Raw genomic sequence first — 17,318 nt, forward strand, 5'->3', positions numbered from 1 at the left:
TGCAGTGGTTACAGTGTGTGTCATTGGTATCCCTCGTCGGGCATCTGACATTTATGTGTGATGTTCTCAAGCACATGCAGATAAAAATTGAGATGGAAACAAGGATCAACCTTTAGTGGAGTTGCAATGGCGGGATACAGGAGAAAAACCATTGTAGGTGTTTCTTTAGGTACAATTGCTATGATCAGAATAAAAATAGAATCAGGCAAAGCCAGTCTCTCTCATAGCTCCCCTTTCTTTCCCTAAACCCAGTAACTCTTAAATCTTAGGCCTTGTGCCAATGAAAACAGAAATCTAATTAGTGATACCCTCTTCTCAATCATAACTTTAATGAAGGAGTCATATAAATCCATGTTTGTTTTTACTATATAGAATTGTTATTCATTGTTTAAAAGAATTAAACTTACAACAAATTCTATGCAAATGAACATCTTCACTGGATTTGCACTGGTGTTTATAAAGATGTATGTGCATTTAGATGATCAGATTTCAGAGACATAAGGACTGTGGAACCTTTATCTAACGTTGATGAAATTGCACAATATCACAATTAAATAGACATATTCTGCAATTTCATTTCAGTATTTTAGGCTAACTACAGAAAAAGAATTGTGGAAATTTCTCAAAAAGCTAAATAAAATATTTCAAACGTTACAGCAAATTTAACTAAATGGTTGGAAAGAAAGGCTTGAAAGCGAAACTTATACCTTCATATTTTATATTATCAAGTTCAATTACATTTTAGATAAATTGCAGGAAGAGCTAACCTTATTGCCTTGGGAATTGAAATGTAGTCGAGTAACCCTGGCATTGCCAGCTTGGCGGAAGCATATAACCTGCTGTGGCCGATTCCATTCAAACATTCGAACACTTCCATCTTGTGCACCTGTGAGATCTGATTGACAGAATTGCAACAAGTAAAATCAATAAATTTGAAAACTAAATTATTTTGGGTTCAAATCTGTTTTACTTAAAATCTGCTAAATAAGCACTACTCCTTGACAGTCTCAGTGACAAAACACTTCTCCTCACCTCATGAGGTGGCAAGAGTGCGGTCAGAGGCAAACGGGATAGCCTTCAAGACCAGTTCTTTGTGTGCTGCATTTTTTCCGAGTGTCTCTTGACAGGAGCAATTGATGGTGGTGCATTCCCAAATAAAATCATAAGATTACAGATTTATGCTCCACGACAGATTTGAGTATATAATCAAGGCCAACATTTTAGTGCAGCACAAAAAGTGAAAGGTAGTTGCAGGTTTACCTTTCTATTGAAACACTGAAACCATAAGGTAGGATTTCATGAAGAACCCAGTTGTGAATTCTCCTACTATCCTGGCCAACATTCTTATTGCAATAACAGCAAAACAAAAATAGATTAACTCAGAACAAATTTTGTTTATTGTTTATTGGGACATCCTGTGAGCAACTGTCTTCCACATCAGTGAAACAAAACAACTAAGATTAATCTGTCGCTTCAGGATCTTCTGGTTTATTATAAATGCTATGTAAATTGAACTTTTTTTAAAAAATGGCCATCTGCCACTATATAATCGGCACTTTAAAATTTTTATCTCTTTAAGACTGGTATTCAGTTGGGGTTTGGCTCTTTTGGCATTAAGTAATACATTGACACTTTTCCCAAGGCCATACTATTCTATCTAGATCAAAGATTCACCAATAAATCATACAAACCAGAGCAGTGTATCAGCCATTAATTAAAATATTAGCATTGTTTCTTTAATATAATGTAATTTAATGTAAGGTACCCTCCAACTCAATTTTCCAGGAGGTGATGCTGGTGCAGGTGTTGATGATGATGAACTTGCTCAGGACTGATGGATTCTCTTTAAGCTGTATATTTCTTTTTTTTTATTCTTAAAACTATTCAAAATGGCCCCACATAGTGGCGAAAAGAGCTTTTCGCTGTATTTTACTGCTTTTCTCACTGCAAAATACATGTGACAATAAGATGATTTATTCTTAACTAAGAATCCATATGGAAATTGCTGTCCAGTGAGGAAAGGGTGGATTAAGAAGGTGGGAGGAGAAATCAGGGAATGACTTAAACAGGTGGCCAGCAACCCCCACTGAAACTACTGCTGATTGTGTTCTTGAAGAGGCTGATACTCAAGATAGCACAACAACATGGATACACGATTAGGCTGAAGATACAGCAGGCATGTCTCCACCTTTGTATGAACTGTGACAGCACTGCCAACAAAGTACTGCTGCAATGGTGAATGCAACCTCAGGCTTGCCATTTTCCCCATCTGTACTACAGATTTCATGTCATTTCAATATTGCCCTGACATCCTGTGGTACATTTGCAACTTTATTTGATGAGCTATAGTCACTAAGTGTGTTCTGCACATTGTTGGTTAATCCCATTGTCCTTGGAAAGTAGTTCTTAATTATTTCTTAATTGACCGGCTTCCAAAAACTGATGCATAGGGTGCAGACAATACACTCAGCTTGCATTAGGCAATGTGGCAGAATCACACAGACAAACTGGCTTGAGATAATTTTTCAGCTTTTCCCAGTGCTCACACCGTTAACCGTTCCTTGAAGGGTTTTGAGAAATATCCTGATTAGGTTAGAACTAAATTGAAAACAAGTCAAAAGGAAAAAGTAAATAGAATGGCAAACAAGATGGGCTTAATCTTAAATAAACAGTTAACATTTCAGACTGTTGAAAACTGAAAAAATGTTTAGAAAAGTAACAGGTTACAAGCAAGTACAGGCAAAAAAGACTGGTGGGAGAAGAATGAAGAAAAACATTGTGACAATATGAAAGGCAGGATAGATTAAATGGTAAAACGTATGATGGTGCACAATCAGCCATTCTCATTACAGTACTCACAATATCGGTGGGCTGGATGTGATGTCATCCTTTTCACATTGTTCAAGTTCCTCTTTATGAGCTACAACAGGGAATAATGTATTATTCGTGTAAAGACAATGTCTTAAATTTATTTTTTTAGATGTCAATATAGGTACAAAGAAAATGCAACTATCATTATCATCTTAGCACCAACATGTTATTGTTTTTAAAAAATGGAATTAAAGCTCAGTTAAATGAAGTTCATTGTACTGATCAACATCAATTTGAAATTATTAAATTCAGTTTGGCAATTAATATGTTTGTTTATTGCATTCAATTCGTTATCAAAATTGTTCCAGTACATTACTTTATCTAAAGTACAACTGTCAAAATAACCTACAATTGATACATTGAAAGTAGCAAGTTTTTGTAAACTCTGGAAAATCTCCTCTCAACATTCTTCCCTCATTTCCTCTCCTGGAAGTGTTCACTGCTTTCTGGGATAAAAGTTCCACAAAGGTATATCCTGCTCTACAGTATCTTTCTCTGGCACTCACACTACATTGCATCCTGTTTTTTTGAGCTGAATGAGACCAGTTAGTTAAACACCGACTCACAGAGGCTTGAGTTCAATCCTGAGACCTTCTTTGCCTGAAAGGTTTAGCTATTCACTGGATGAACATGCTAAGCATCGGGCGAGGCGGGGTGGTCAAGATCTGTTTCTCATAGAAAATAGGAACAGAAGTAAATCATTCAGCCCTCTGAGCCAGTTCTACCATTCAACATGATCATGACTGGTCATACTCCATATCACTTCTGCTTTTGCCCCACACCCTTTAATCCTTTTAGCCCTAAAAACTTTATCCCTCTCCTTTTTGAGAACATTCAATGTTTTGGTCTCAACTGTTTTCCCTAATAGGGAATTCCACAGGCTCACCACTCTCTGGGTGAAGAAAAGACTTCTTATTTCCCTCCCAAATAATCCACCTTCTGTCCTTAGACTGTGACCACTTGTTCTGGAAGTGGAAGTACCTTACACATCGACATTTTAAAAACAGCTAATAGAGTTTAATAAAGTAAAATGTAATGGTTGAGTAGCCACTTTTCATTGGCAAAGTTTGAAAATGAATGCCCTACAGCCCTGTTCATAGTACTTTTATCATCATAGGATCCCTTCAGTGTGGAAAGAAGCTATTTGGCCCATCAAGTCCACACCAACTATGTGGAAAGATCGAGTTCCTCAGCCTATCCCCATAACCCCATGCTTACTCTGGCTGATCATCTAATCTGGACAACGCTGGACACTATGGGCAATTTGGCATGGCAATCCAACTAAACTGCACATCTTGGGACTATGGGAGGAAACTGGAACAACTGGCAGAAACCCCCGCACAGTTGGGGAGAACATGCAAACTCCAACAGTCACCCGAGGCTGGAATGGAGCCCAGGTCCCTGGTACGGTCAGGCAGTAGTGTTAACCGCTGTGCAACCGTGTTGCTGAGAGTTAAATTTACATGAATGCGAGGTTCAAGTTTCAGGAAACTGTGGTGAGCTGGAAATTACGAACAATTGAAATTTGGAAGGACACATATATGATGTTTAAAAATTTGTTTTTGGGATTTGGGAGTTGCTGCCTAGGTCAGTAGTTTTTGCATATCCTAGTTGCCCTTTAGATGGTGTTGGTGAACTGTCTCTTGAGCTGCTGCAGTCCGTTTAGTATAGGTAGACCTACAATGCTGTTGGCGATGGAGTTCCAGGATTTTGACTCTGTGATAGGGAACAAACGACGGTATACTACAAAGTTAAGAGGTTGAGTGGTTTAGAAGGGTAACTGCAGGTAGTGGCGTTCCCATTGTATCTGCTACCAATGTCCTTCTAAATGGTCAGGGGTTGGAAAGGTGTTGTCTAATTTCAGCAATGTGTCTAGTACATGGACACACTGCTGCTACTGAGAATTGACAGTGAAAGGAGTACATATTTGTTATGTGCTCCCAGCTGAGCCACTGCTTTGCCTTGGGTTATGCCAAACTCATTGAATGTGCTTGGAGCTACACTTATCCAGGCACACTCCTGACTTGTCATTTGTAGATGGACAGATTATGGGGAGTCAGGATGGGAGTTTCTCGCTGCATGATTTTTTTTAAGCCTCTGACCTGCTCTTTTATTTATCTGGCCGGTCCAGTTCAGTTTCACGTTAATTGTAACCCACAAATATTGACAGTGGGGGGATTCCGTGATGGTAATGCCACTGAATGTCAAGAGGCAATGATTAAGTTTGCTATTGTTGGATATTACTACTGCTGGATGTTTGTGTGGCATGCATGTTTGGGGACTCGTCAAGTGAGGTAGTATGGGCTGAGGTTAGAAACAGGAAAGGAGAGGTCACCCTGTTGGGAGTTTTCTATAGGCCTCCGAATAGTTCCAGAGATGTGGAGGAAAGGACAGCAAAGATGATTCTCGATAGGAGTGAGAGAGACAGGGTAGTTGTCATGGGGGACTTCAACTTTCCATATATTGACTGGGAACACTATAGTTCGAGTACTATAGATGGGTCAGTTTTTGTCCAGTGTGTGCAGGAGGGCTTCCTGGTACAGTATGTAGATAGGCCAACAAGGGGCGAAGCCACATTCGATTTGGTACTGGGTAATGAGCCTGGCCAGGTGTTAGATTTGGAAGTAGGTGAGCACTTGGGTGATAGCGATCACAATTCTGTTATGTTTACTTTAGTCATGGAAAAGGATAGGTGTATGCCACTGGGCAAGAGTTATAGCTGGGGGAAAAGGCAATTATGATGAGATTAAGCAAGATTTAGGGAGCATAGGATGGGGAAGGAAACTGCAGGGGATGGGCACATTGGAAATGTGGAGCTTATTCAAGGAAAAGCTCCTGTGTGTCCTAGATAAGTATGTACCTGTCAGGCAGGGAGGAAGCCATAGAGCGCGGGAGCCGTGGTTTACGAAGGAGGTGGAATCTCTGGTCAAGAGGAAGAAGGCGGCTTACGTTAGGATGAGATGTGAAGGCTCAGTTAGGGCGCTTGAGGGCTACGAGGTAGCCAGGAAAGACCTAAGGAGAGAGCTCAGAAGAGCCAGGAGGAGACATGAGACGTTGTTGGCAGATAGGATCAGGGTAAACCCTAAGGCTTTCTATAGGTATTTAAGGAATAAAAGAATGACGAAAGTAAGATTAGGGCCAATCAAGGATAGTAGTGGTAAGTTGTGTGTGGAGTCAGAGGAGATAGGGGAAGCTCTAAATGAATATTTTTCAACAGTATTCACTCTAGAAAATGACAATGATGTCGAGGAGAATACTGAGATACAGGCTACTAGACTAGGTGGGATTGAGGTTCACAAGGAAGAAGTATTAGAAATCCTACAGAGGATGAAGATAGATAAGTCCCCTGGGCCGGATGCGATTTATCCTCGGATCCTCTGGGAAGCCAGGGAGGAGATTGCCGAGCCTTTGGCATTGATCTTTAACTCATCATTGTCTACAGGAATAGTGCCAGATGACTGGAGGATAGCAAATGTGGTTCCTCTGTTCAAGAAGGGGAGTAGAGACAACGCTGGTAATTACAGACCAGTGAGCCTTACCTCAGTTGTTGGTAAAGTGTTGGAAAAGGTTATAAGGGATAGGATTTATAATCATCTAGAAAAGAATAAATTGATTAGGGATAGTCAGCACGGTTTTGTGAAGGGAAGGTCGTGCCTCACAAACCTTATTGAGATCTTTGAGAAGGTGACCAAACAGGTAGATGAGAGTAAACCGGTTGATGTGGTGTATATGGATTTCAGCAAGGCGTTCGACAAAGTTCCCCACGTAGGCTATTGTACAAAATGCGGAGGAATGGAATTGTGGGAGATATAGCAGTTTGGATCGGAAATTGGCTTGCTGAAAGAAGACAGAGGGTGGTAGTTGATGGGAAATGTTCATCCTGGAGACCAGTTACTAGTGGTGTGCCGCAAGGGTCGGTGTTGGGTCCACCGCTGTTTGTCATTTTTATAAGTGACCTGGATGAGGGCATAGAAGGATGGGTTAGTAAATTTGCAGATGACACTAAGGTCGGTGGAGTTGTGGATAGTGACGAAGGATGCTGTAGGTTGCAGAGAGACACATATAAGCTGCAGAGCTGGGCTGAGAGGTGGCAAATGGAGTTTAATGCAGACAAGTGTGAGGTGATGCACTTTGGTAGGAGTAACCAGAAGGCAAAGTACTGGGCTAATGGTAAGATTCTTAGTAGTGCGGATGAGCAGAGAGATCTCGGTGTCCATGTACACAGATCCTTGAAAGTTGCCACCCAGGTTGACAGAGCTGTTAAGAAGGCATACAGTGTTTTAGCTTTTACTGATAGAGGGATCGAGTTCCGGAACCAAGAGGTTATGCTGCAGCTGTACAAAACTCTGGTGCGGCCGCACTTGGGAGTATTGTGTACAATTCTGGTCACCGCATTATAAGAAGGATGTGGAAGCTTTGGAAAGGGCGCAGAGGAGATTTACTACGATGTTGCCTGGTATGGAGGGAAGGTCTTACGAGGAAAGGCTGAGGGACTTGAGGCTGTTTTCATTAGAAAGAAGAAGGTTGAGAGGTGACTTAATTGAAACATATAAAATAATCAGAGGGTTAGACAGGGTGGACAGGGACAGCTTTTTTCCTAGGATGGTGATGGCGAGCACGAGGGGGCATAGCTTTAAATTGAGGGGTGAAAAATATAAGACAGATGTCAGAGGTAGTTTCTTTACTCAGAGAGTGGTAAGGGAATGGAACGCTTTGCCTGTAACGGTAGTAGATTCGCCAACTTTAGGTACGTTTAAGTCGTCATTGGATAAGCATATGGACGTACAATGAATAGTGTAGGTTAGATGGGCTTGAGACCGGTATGACAGGTTGGCACAACATCGAGGGCTGAAGGGCCTGTACTGTGCTGTAACGTTCTATGTTCTTTGAATGTTACTTTCTGCTCGTCAGCACAATCCTCAGATCTAGTCCCAGGACTTCCTTTATTTGAGTAAGGGGAGGACCTGGCTGACAAATCAAGAATAGTTGAGCAATGTTAGAATAGCAGGTAACGAGCATGTTAAACAAAGGAGAACCAATGGATATGATCTATTTGATTTTCTAGAATATTGTGCTGCATAGGAGGCTGCTAAATAACATAGGAGTCCATAGTGTTATGGGAAAGGTACTGGAATGTGTACAGGATTGGCTGACTGGCGGGAGGGAGAAAGTAGGGATAATAGAGCCTTTTTCAGGATGCAGCTAGCTATCACTGGAGTTCCACACAGTCCATGTTGGGACCACAACTACTCACGTCATACATACCATTTGATTGAAGGAACTGAGAGCATTGTTGCTAAGTTTGCAGATTACACAAAGATAGGTGAAGGGGCAGGTTGGAAGCAGGGAGGCTGCAGAAGTACTTGTACAGGCTAGGAGAGTGGGCAAAGAAATGACTGATGGAACACAACATGGGCAAGTGTGAAGTTATGCACTTTGTTGGAAAGAACAAAGGTGTTGACTATTTTCTAAATAGGGAAAGGCTTCAGAAATCTGAGCACAAAGGGATTTAGGAGCTTTAGTGTCAAATTCTCTCAAGGTTAACATGCAGGTTCCGTTGGCAGTTAGGAAGGCAAGTGCAAAGTTATCGTCCATTTCAAGCGGGCTAGGATACAAGATAAGAGTCTATAAAAGGCTCTGGTCAGACTGCATTTGGAATAATGTGAACAGTTTTTGACATTGTATCTAAGGAAGGATGTGCTGGCAAAATGGACGGGGTCCAGAAGAGGTTTACAAAAGTGATTTCAAGGATGAAGGGCTTGGCATAAGAGGAGCAGTTGAGGATTCTGGGTGTGTAATCGATGGAGTTTAGAAGGTGGCAATCTGTTTGAAACATATAGAGTACTGAGAGATCTGGATACAGTGGATGTGGAGAAGGTGTTTACACTATTAGAAGAGACTATAACCGGAAGGCACAGTCCTTTATAAATAGGAAGAATTTCTTCAGCCAGAGGGTGGAGGATTTGTGGAACACATTGTCACGGAAGGCTGTGGAGGCCAAGTCATTAAATTTATTTACCACAGAGATACATCGGTTCTTGTTTGGGAAGGGGATCAAGGGTTATGGGAGAAGACAGGAAACGGGGCTGAGAGACATATCAGCCATGATTGAATGTCAGAGCAGACACAAAGGGCTGAAAATCTTATGAACTTATGGACTGCTGCATTAAATCGGGGGTGTTGTGAGTGGTGCTGAACATTGCGCTGTTGGTGAACCTCCCCACTTCTGATCTTTTGATCGAGGGAAGGTTGTTGATGAAACGGCTGAAGATGGTTGGGCCTAGGACAATGCGCTGAGGAAATCCTGCGCAGATATCCTGAAGCCAAGATGACTGAGCTTTAACAACCACAATCATCTTCCTTTGTGTCAGGTATAAAAATGAAAAAGGTTAAGAGAGAGATGTGGAATGCAAACAGGGGGACTAAGGAACAAGTTCAAAATACTTTTTTTAAAATGTACTATTAAATATGATCCGAGTTCATGAGAGAAGCAATAAGTGTATTAGTCGGGAACACAAATTATTTGCATTCCGATTTTAACTGCATTATTACTTACCTTGTCCCTGACATTTTTCACTTTTGTAAACGAACGGTAAGGAGGTAAACCCCAAATCAGTTAAAAGTGAGATGAAGGATATCATAAATTAAAGACAGAATTAGCAAAGTTGGCTAGATTTATCACTGGACATACCACCGTGGCTCCTGTACTGGTTTGCCCACTTCCGAGCCAAGGCATCGAAGAAGAAGCAGAGAGCTGGCTGGATCCAAAATGGCTTGTACTTGTTTGGCTATTGCTCACTGTTGAGCGATGTTCAAGATCATCAGAACTACAAGAGATCAGTGTGACTGTGTTATGACTCTGGATGATGCAAATATTGCAATTCCAATTTAACTATGAAAGAATCTGCACAGGTATTATAAATTAAAGTAATTTTAATGGATTAAATACAATTTCGTACCTTCTAGATTCCTTGTCTGAATCGTCACCAATCCAAGTATAAGGCTGGGCAGCTAGAATTGCAGATATGTCAAGTTCTTGAACATCATGAGTAGAAGCCAAAACCATCTCATTGGAATTTGCCTTTTTAGTGGAGAAAGAAAAACTGAATTCAAACAAAAAGAAACCAATATAAACTACAGTAGAAGATATTCTATTAGAAAAGACAATATTAGCAATGACCTTTAACATGACAGGTAGAGTCATCAAGATACCAAGAAACAAATCCACAGAATGTTTGCAATTTGAAACAAAACCCATTTATCATAAAGTTGGGTTTATTTTGAAGATGTTGCGAGAGTGAGGCCAGGTGGATTGCAGTGAGTTCGGGGAGAGGCGCATGGAGGAGCTGTTTTGAGTTCAGGAAACTTTGAAGCACTACTATTTTTTCTGAATGCCTTGCAGTTTTTAAACTGCACATTTTCCACCCAGGGGCTAGGATACCTGCTACAATAGGATGGGACAATAACTGAACTAGGCCGAGAGAAAGGAGATACAGTGTGGGACTGGAAAAGCTTGCGCTTGTCGCAGCAGCAGAGGGGTGGCAAGTTGTGTAGTCGGGTAGGTGACCATGCAGCTGGTGTCCAATTAAGGGGAGGGATGGGTGCAGCCAGATCTTGGCAAGGAGATGAACATCCCTGTTCAGCTTTTTGTGCTTGGAGAACACATTCCTGCTCATCCTGTCCACAAGCAATACAATACAATTTACTTACCCTGTCAGCAAGCCTTACTTTTCTCCTTTCACTTGCCATGTTTCTCAAGGGTTGGAAAACCCAGCCTGCTTTGCTTGAAAGGAATGTTATTATGTTGTGTGTTCCTACCCTTCCATTGGAAGAATATTAAACCAAAAGAACATGCAAACAGCAAAATGAGTAGAGGTAGTGGGACAAGTCCACTGAAAGACAAGAGTAAGGGAATAGGGGAAATAGCAAAAAAAAATCTAAAACTGCAGGTGGTTTGAGATGAAAATAGGAAGAGCTGAAATCACACAGCAAGAAGGAGAAAACTGATAACGCCTGTGCCTTAAAAAATGATGATGCCTGACACTTCTGAAGGTTAAAAATTGACTACTTGGAGGAATTGAGTTCTGTGTTAAGCCTAAGCGCCTATGTAAAGACTACAAATTGCCAGACCATCTATAACAAAATGTGTAATGCTGTCCACTAAATGTCTACACATTACAATTGGTGGCCACTGACATTTACAAGGAGAACTAGTGTAATAGCTATTGTGCATCAACATTTCAAAAAGATGTTAGAGATTCCTCAAAAATAGCAAGACTGATTCCAAGGGGTCAAGAGTTTGTAAATTATTTCATCTGATGGAATTCGTAAGTCACTTATCTTTCTTACCTTATTAATTGCAAATGCCATTATGGCATCTGAATCTTTGTGAATAATCTTTGCTTTTCTACCTGGATAGCCCATTTCTGCTTCAACCTAAAAGATAGTATTATGTATGACAGATTTATTCATAATTATAATAGTCTACACACCTTAAAAGTGGTATGCTGATGACGTTATTTGCCTTTAACAGGGAAATAAAACAAACACGCAACAAAAAAAATTTAAAACTCACCAGCATTACTATTTGTTTAATGGTTTTAGCATTGCAGCAAACAGCTGTATATAAATTAGCAATGTAATCATTTTGAATTCACACAGGATGACATATTTGTGCTTGCACTGCAACCTGCACAGACATAACAACTATGAGATGGACCTCTGCATGTCAACATTTATTTACTTTCACATGCCATTAAACAAGATGTTAAAGCTAGTGTTATGTATGACAGCTGCTAAAGGTGAGGGGGTGGGTAAGGGATGCTACCTTGTTGCTTCCATGATGTTCCGCTACGCAGTTTTGTTTGACTTGATCCACATGGTCTTCTACTGACTACACAACACAGCACACAGTCACAGCACATTACACATGCACAGAAATAAAAAAAAACGAAAATGAATAAAATGTTTTTACTGAATTGAAAAAAATGAAGCCCTGGCAGTATTAGATTTGGGGGGTAAAAGCTATTTTATTGTGATGGACAGTTTTTAAACTTATTCACTTAAGTATCAGCAATGGAGTTTTTCTTCCTCTTTTCATACAAAGTTTGAAACCCTTTTGTCTTCTTGCAAAGTGGGTTAGAGAGAGAGGGAGAGGGTGAGGAAGACAGAGAAAGAAAAAGTGGGGCAGCAGACAACAGAATTGGGAAGAAAATGAGTCCAACACTCCCACACTTAAGAACAAAGGACAGCATTAAAAACTAGCATGGTGCGTCAAGTGCAATGTTAGTGTCACAAAGTAAAATTTAGTTTCAAAATCAAACTTGCTTTCTCATAAGAACTGAAACTGGTCAATCCAGAGTGCAAAACCAGAGTACAGTAAGCATCAATGAGAACCCATTAACGGAAAAGCAACATGACAAGTCAACATTAGTAATATGCTGCCCAATGAACTACATGACTAAATTCTGACAAAGTCTTTGTACATCCCAAAAATATTAGTCAATTGAAAACCCTCCCTTGATATTCCTAAAGTATTCCAAGAAAAATTATTTGTCTGAATGGGGAAATGAAGAATTCAGTGTAGATCAGTCACCAGATAAAAAGCCCAAATGATCTCAGAACCTCAACTACTAGAGGTGAAGGATAGCATTTGTATACTCTTGCTTTGGGATTTCTGGATCATGTCTTGACAGAAAAAATACAAACATTTACTCAACTATCTTAGATTAGGTTTGGAAGTGCAACTGTTGTTGCAGCACAGCATCAGTTACTAGGACAACTGGCAAACAAGTGTGCATTATCAACACATCTCTGCAAAAATTAAAAGGTTTGAAAAATTATAAATGTAAAACAGTGGTGTTCATGATACATGTTTAGAGTAGCTGTCCAATTCCAAATAGGGAGCCCTGGACCTACTGAGTGACAAATGCAATGCCTTCCTCAGGAGGTAGAACAAGTAGCTACGGATGAGGAGAAATTAATTTAGTCTACATTAGAGATCTGCTGATGAACGTGGTTTTTTTTCTACACAGACAAAATTAAAAATCTTAATTCCATCATTCTTACATATTTGAATATAAAACTGATCAACAAAAATGGCTAAACAACCCCTCAAACGTGCCACCATGCAATATGTATAAAACTTGGAGAGAATAAAGATTTCATAATGAAACAAAATCTGCAGGAGTGCAACAAACAAAGTGAAAATAATTGTTAAGTTAGATGAAAGTGTCATGGAAAACCAGAATTTCATGACAACATTTGTATGAAATCAACATGCAAATCACTAACAGTGCTACACTTTTATTTACAAACTTTTAGCAGAAAAACTTGAAGTTTACACTGAAAGGTAACTGATTTTCTTTTCAAGAGGAAGAATTATCCAGAGCCTGACTGTTACAAAGGTTCAAATCATAATACATTCTGGGAAAAAAAAATTATATTTTGATTTCTGAAGAGCCTCCTTATCGTCGAATTGGTATGTTTAGAAAGCCAGTATTCTGCACAACGAAGGCAAAAAGGAAGGAGTCACAATTCAGAACAAACAAGCAAGATTTGGGCTAAATGAACAATACTGCCAGGACTAGAAAACAAGGAGGCAAGCAGAAATTGATGATGTGCCTAACTTAGTCAAGGTAATTCAGCGTACATTTCCTTATACTTATACTGAAACAAATTGAATGTTATGTTTAAGTCATTACAATTTCTTCATATCAAATTATTAAAAGGTGATTTCCTTCCAATAGAATTGTCATAGAAATTAGGAGCAGGAGTAGGCCATTCAGCCCTATGAGGTTGCTCTGCCACTCAAATCAGTCATGGTTAATCCTCGATGTCAATGCTATATACCTGCTTTCTCCCCATTCCCCTTGATGCCTTTAAAATGGGATCATAAGGCCAGAATTTTTGATAACTGGTAGAGTCAAGGAGGGGTGCAGGTCTGATCTGAAAATCACCATTTCTGGAGTACAATACTGCTTCTCTGCACCTCTGGGATGCAATACAATTTTCAAAGAAAGACTGAGTGGAGGGAGATTGCTTACCTCTAATTCACAGCTCATTAAATAATGAGCAGTTTGTTAACAAGCCACAAAGGGAGAATGCAATTTACAAAACTGAAATTGGTAACCTGAACAGTTTGATGTGTTAGTGCACAACTGTCAGTTTCAAAACAGATAGGAGCTTATAAAAAAAGTTATTTTCTAAACATCGAGCTGAAGGAAGCTTACAGTGAATTGCATTTGACCATCTTGGCCACTTTTGAATTTATTGAGCCTGTCAAAGTGCTGCTTGCTCTCTTACACAAGGGTCAAATCCCTTTTGGCTGAATAATATGGTTCCATTAGTAAGGCCTAACAGATATGGATGTAAAATTACCAGATTTAAGTTATCACTGTAAAATAATGAGAAACTCAAGTTAAGAATAGTTAAAATTTGCAGAAATTAACAAGTAAATATTTATAATAACGGAATCTTCATGTCCTTTCTTGCTAATTAAAAGGGTGATGTGGTTAGATATGTAACAGCAGTAGCTGGGGGCCGAAAATGCAGATTCCAGAGTTAGGCAAAGTTAAATTGGTGTGTGTGTGTGTGTGTGTGTGTGTGTGTGTGTGTGTGTGTGTGTGTGTGTGTGTGTGTGTGTGTGTGTGTGTGGGGGGGGGGGGAGAGTTAAAAAGGTGGTGAGGAAAGCCAAAGGCACTCCTATTCTTTATGGTGCACAAAAAAATCATTTTAACAAGATTACAATCATAACATAACATAATCTGACAGATCACTGGATTCTCATAATTTGGATTAAAACTGGCATTAGATTCTTAATTAATTAATTCCTAATTGTATCATTGCACCCTACATTTCAAATCAATGCAATTGCTGCCATCTATTGATTTTGACAAAAAAAATGAGTAGTGAAAGCAATGATTGCTTTTGGATCATGTCAGAAATACAGCGAAGTGAGCTCCACCATCATGTTAGACAACTACCTACCCTTTCCCACTGGATTGATGAGTTTAAAAGCAAACATTCAGGCTCTAGACATTGTAATTCTGTTAATGGCAAATTGATTTCTTCAACTGAATTAATACGAGTTGGCACATCATCATTTGCATCATTTGTGTTTAGCTTTAAACAGTCATGGCAAATATGTCTTTAAATCTAAAATACTAATTCCAGAGTTCCAAATCTTAAAAAAAAGTAAGAACTCTTATCTTTATCACCATTTACCTCACTTTGCTTTCTTTTCTTTGTGAATATAAATCTTATGAATGTATCTTGCAACATTTCTTGTTTTACCAAGAAGTGCCATAGTCTTTTAACAGGAAAAGTTGAGTGATGTCGTGACCTAAAGTAAAAGAAACAACATGGGTGATGGATATATAGCCGCAACTAATTAAATATTTTTGGGTCTTGTTTTTAAATTAATCATATTATTTATCATCAATTATCAGTCATTTTACTTAAAGCAGTAGTACGTTAAGAAATGAATTGTAAGATATCAGACTAAACATTTCATGCAAACACGTCTCTAATAATATCATGTGTTCAGTTTTAAAGCCTGTCTAACTTTCCCATCCATAAATGCAGGATGCTATGTCAATCTCACATTTGCTGGCCATTTGCGATCCACTACTTTAATTGTGGAGCATTATTGATTAAATAATGCTCAAGTTAGCAAATCAGGAAAAAAGTAATAAGCAGTTAAAATGGCTAACCCATTATTTGCAGGTGCTTAAGAAATCAAATAAAGTGCTGGGGTGTATAAAGGTGTATTTCACAATTCTAAGGAGGTGATGTTGAAATTATATCTAACCTTGGAAATACAGCACCTGGCAATTTAGCCTTGGCCTGCGTATTTCAGGAAAGATACAGAATTATTAAAAGGCCAGAGGTTATAAGGATAATTGCTGAACTGTGAACATTGAGCTATGAGGTAAAACTCTGAAACATACTCTGGATAAGAGGAAAATGAATTGATGGATAATGAAGATTTTCATTGGTGTGAAGAATTTGAATCCAGCAAATTAAACTCAAACTTTAAACAGAAGTCTTCCTGTAGTGTAAAGGGTTAACATTGATATACAAGACAGTTTACACCACTAAGGTCACATGACTACCACAACTACTGGAAGATGGTTCTATCTAGAAGCCTTCTATTAAATCTGGTCGCCTACTCAGATAAAAGACAGCATTCAATGAAAAGTAACGTTCAGCAACGACTGGATCTCCTGCTGTCTTTATCAATCCAAATCCCATAATATAGGTTATCACAATGATAGCACAGTCCCTGGGATGACAGAGTTGTCCTATGCTGAGGAACTGAGTAAACTGTGTGCATATTCTCTAGAGTTTGTAGAACAAGGAGTGATCTCATTGAAACAAGGTAGTTGCTAAGATTCTGTTCCCTAGCAGGTAGTGAACAGTGGGAACAGTTCACTTGTAATGGGCTCTTTGCTTAAGATTGAGAGAAGTTTCTTCATACAAGATTGTGAATCTTTTGGGTTTTCCAGCCCAGATGGCTGTGAATTCTTGATTTCTCAGAGAATCAAAACAGATCAGGAAAGCAGAACTGAAATAAGATAACAAAGTGTGGAGCTAGATGAACACAGCAGGCCAAGCAGCATCTCAGGAGCACAAAAGCTGACGTTTCGGGCCTAGACCCTTCTTCAGAGCTCTGAAGAAGAATAGTTATAGGCCACATACTTAACGCTCAGGTAATCAGTTACCAAAATGCTTATTTGACCTTCTGAAAAGACTAAAATGATATCTTTTGTTTGTTCCCTTACTTAAATGGAGTGTTTTCTGGTTCAAGCATTGCTTTGTGTCGCAGAATGGCTGGTCCAGCAGCTGCAGAGAAATCACTTGGATAGGTGTTAATATAGTTTGGAGGTGGGCCTTCAAACTGTTCCATTTTTACTTGTAGTAATTGTTGCCAGTTTTCTAAAGTTTTAATGACAGCATTACCCAATGGTGAAGTTACTGGGAGATCTGTGAGCAAAGACAAACATTTATTTTGAACAATAAAATTGAAAGTCACTTTTTAAACAGCTTTAACTTCTAACATAATACTTATACTGAAAATATTTTGCTTTTCAAAATCAGAATGAATACTGTTTGAATGAAAAACCTTAACTTTATTATTAAAACTGTCTGCTTATTTCATTTTTTGTTAAGTGAAATTTACACTTTGCAAAATTACATTTTTATCGTTAAAGCAATTAAAAAGTCTTCTGTAACTCAACTTTGCATCTTGCACAAATTTCTTGAAAAAAATTGCAGAACAACTTCAACACAGAATCCATTTATGTTAAAATTCTTTCCAGATAATTCTACCTATGACCTTGTTCAATTGGTTTTGTTTACTGCACACTGTGTATGAGTTTATATTTATTGTGAATAGTGGGGCAAATAATAAGACATCAAGGTGACAAAGGCAGATTGTTAAAATA

General features: G+C 39.0%; 1 protein-coding gene across 4 annotated transcripts in view; it reads right to left on the reverse strand.

Annotated features, from left to right (window-relative positions):
• Positions 1–17,318, reverse strand: part of dmxl2 (Dmx-like 2) — a 132,210-nt gene that overhangs the window by 11,377 nt on the left and 103,515 nt on the right. For 3 of the 4 annotated variants that reach the window (XM_059639307.1, XM_048562599.2, XM_059639308.1), the window contains exons 32-39: positions 16,656–16,857; positions 15,097–15,214; positions 11,699–11,764; positions 11,221–11,307; positions 9,831–9,952; positions 9,563–9,698; positions 2,860–2,920; positions 768–895 (exon numbers count right to left, since the gene is read on the reverse strand). In XM_059639307.1, coding sequence (XP_059495290.1) covers positions 768–895; positions 2,860–2,920; positions 9,563–9,698; positions 9,831–9,952; positions 11,221–11,307; positions 11,699–11,764; positions 15,097–15,214; positions 16,656–16,857 — 920 coding nt within the window. The remainder of the gene's footprint in view (positions 1–767; positions 896–2,859; positions 2,921–9,562; positions 9,699–9,830; positions 9,953–11,220; positions 11,308–11,698; positions 11,765–15,096; positions 15,215–16,655; positions 16,858–17,318) is intronic. The other variant, XM_048562600.2, reaches the window with a different exon arrangement.

This window comes from Stegostoma tigrinum, chromosome 33 (assembly GCF_030684315.1).
Source record: "Stegostoma tigrinum isolate sSteTig4 chromosome 33, sSteTig4.hap1, whole genome shotgun sequence".
Classification (NCBI taxonomy): Eukaryota; Metazoa; Chordata; class Chondrichthyes; order Orectolobiformes; family Stegostomatidae; genus Stegostoma; species Stegostoma tigrinum.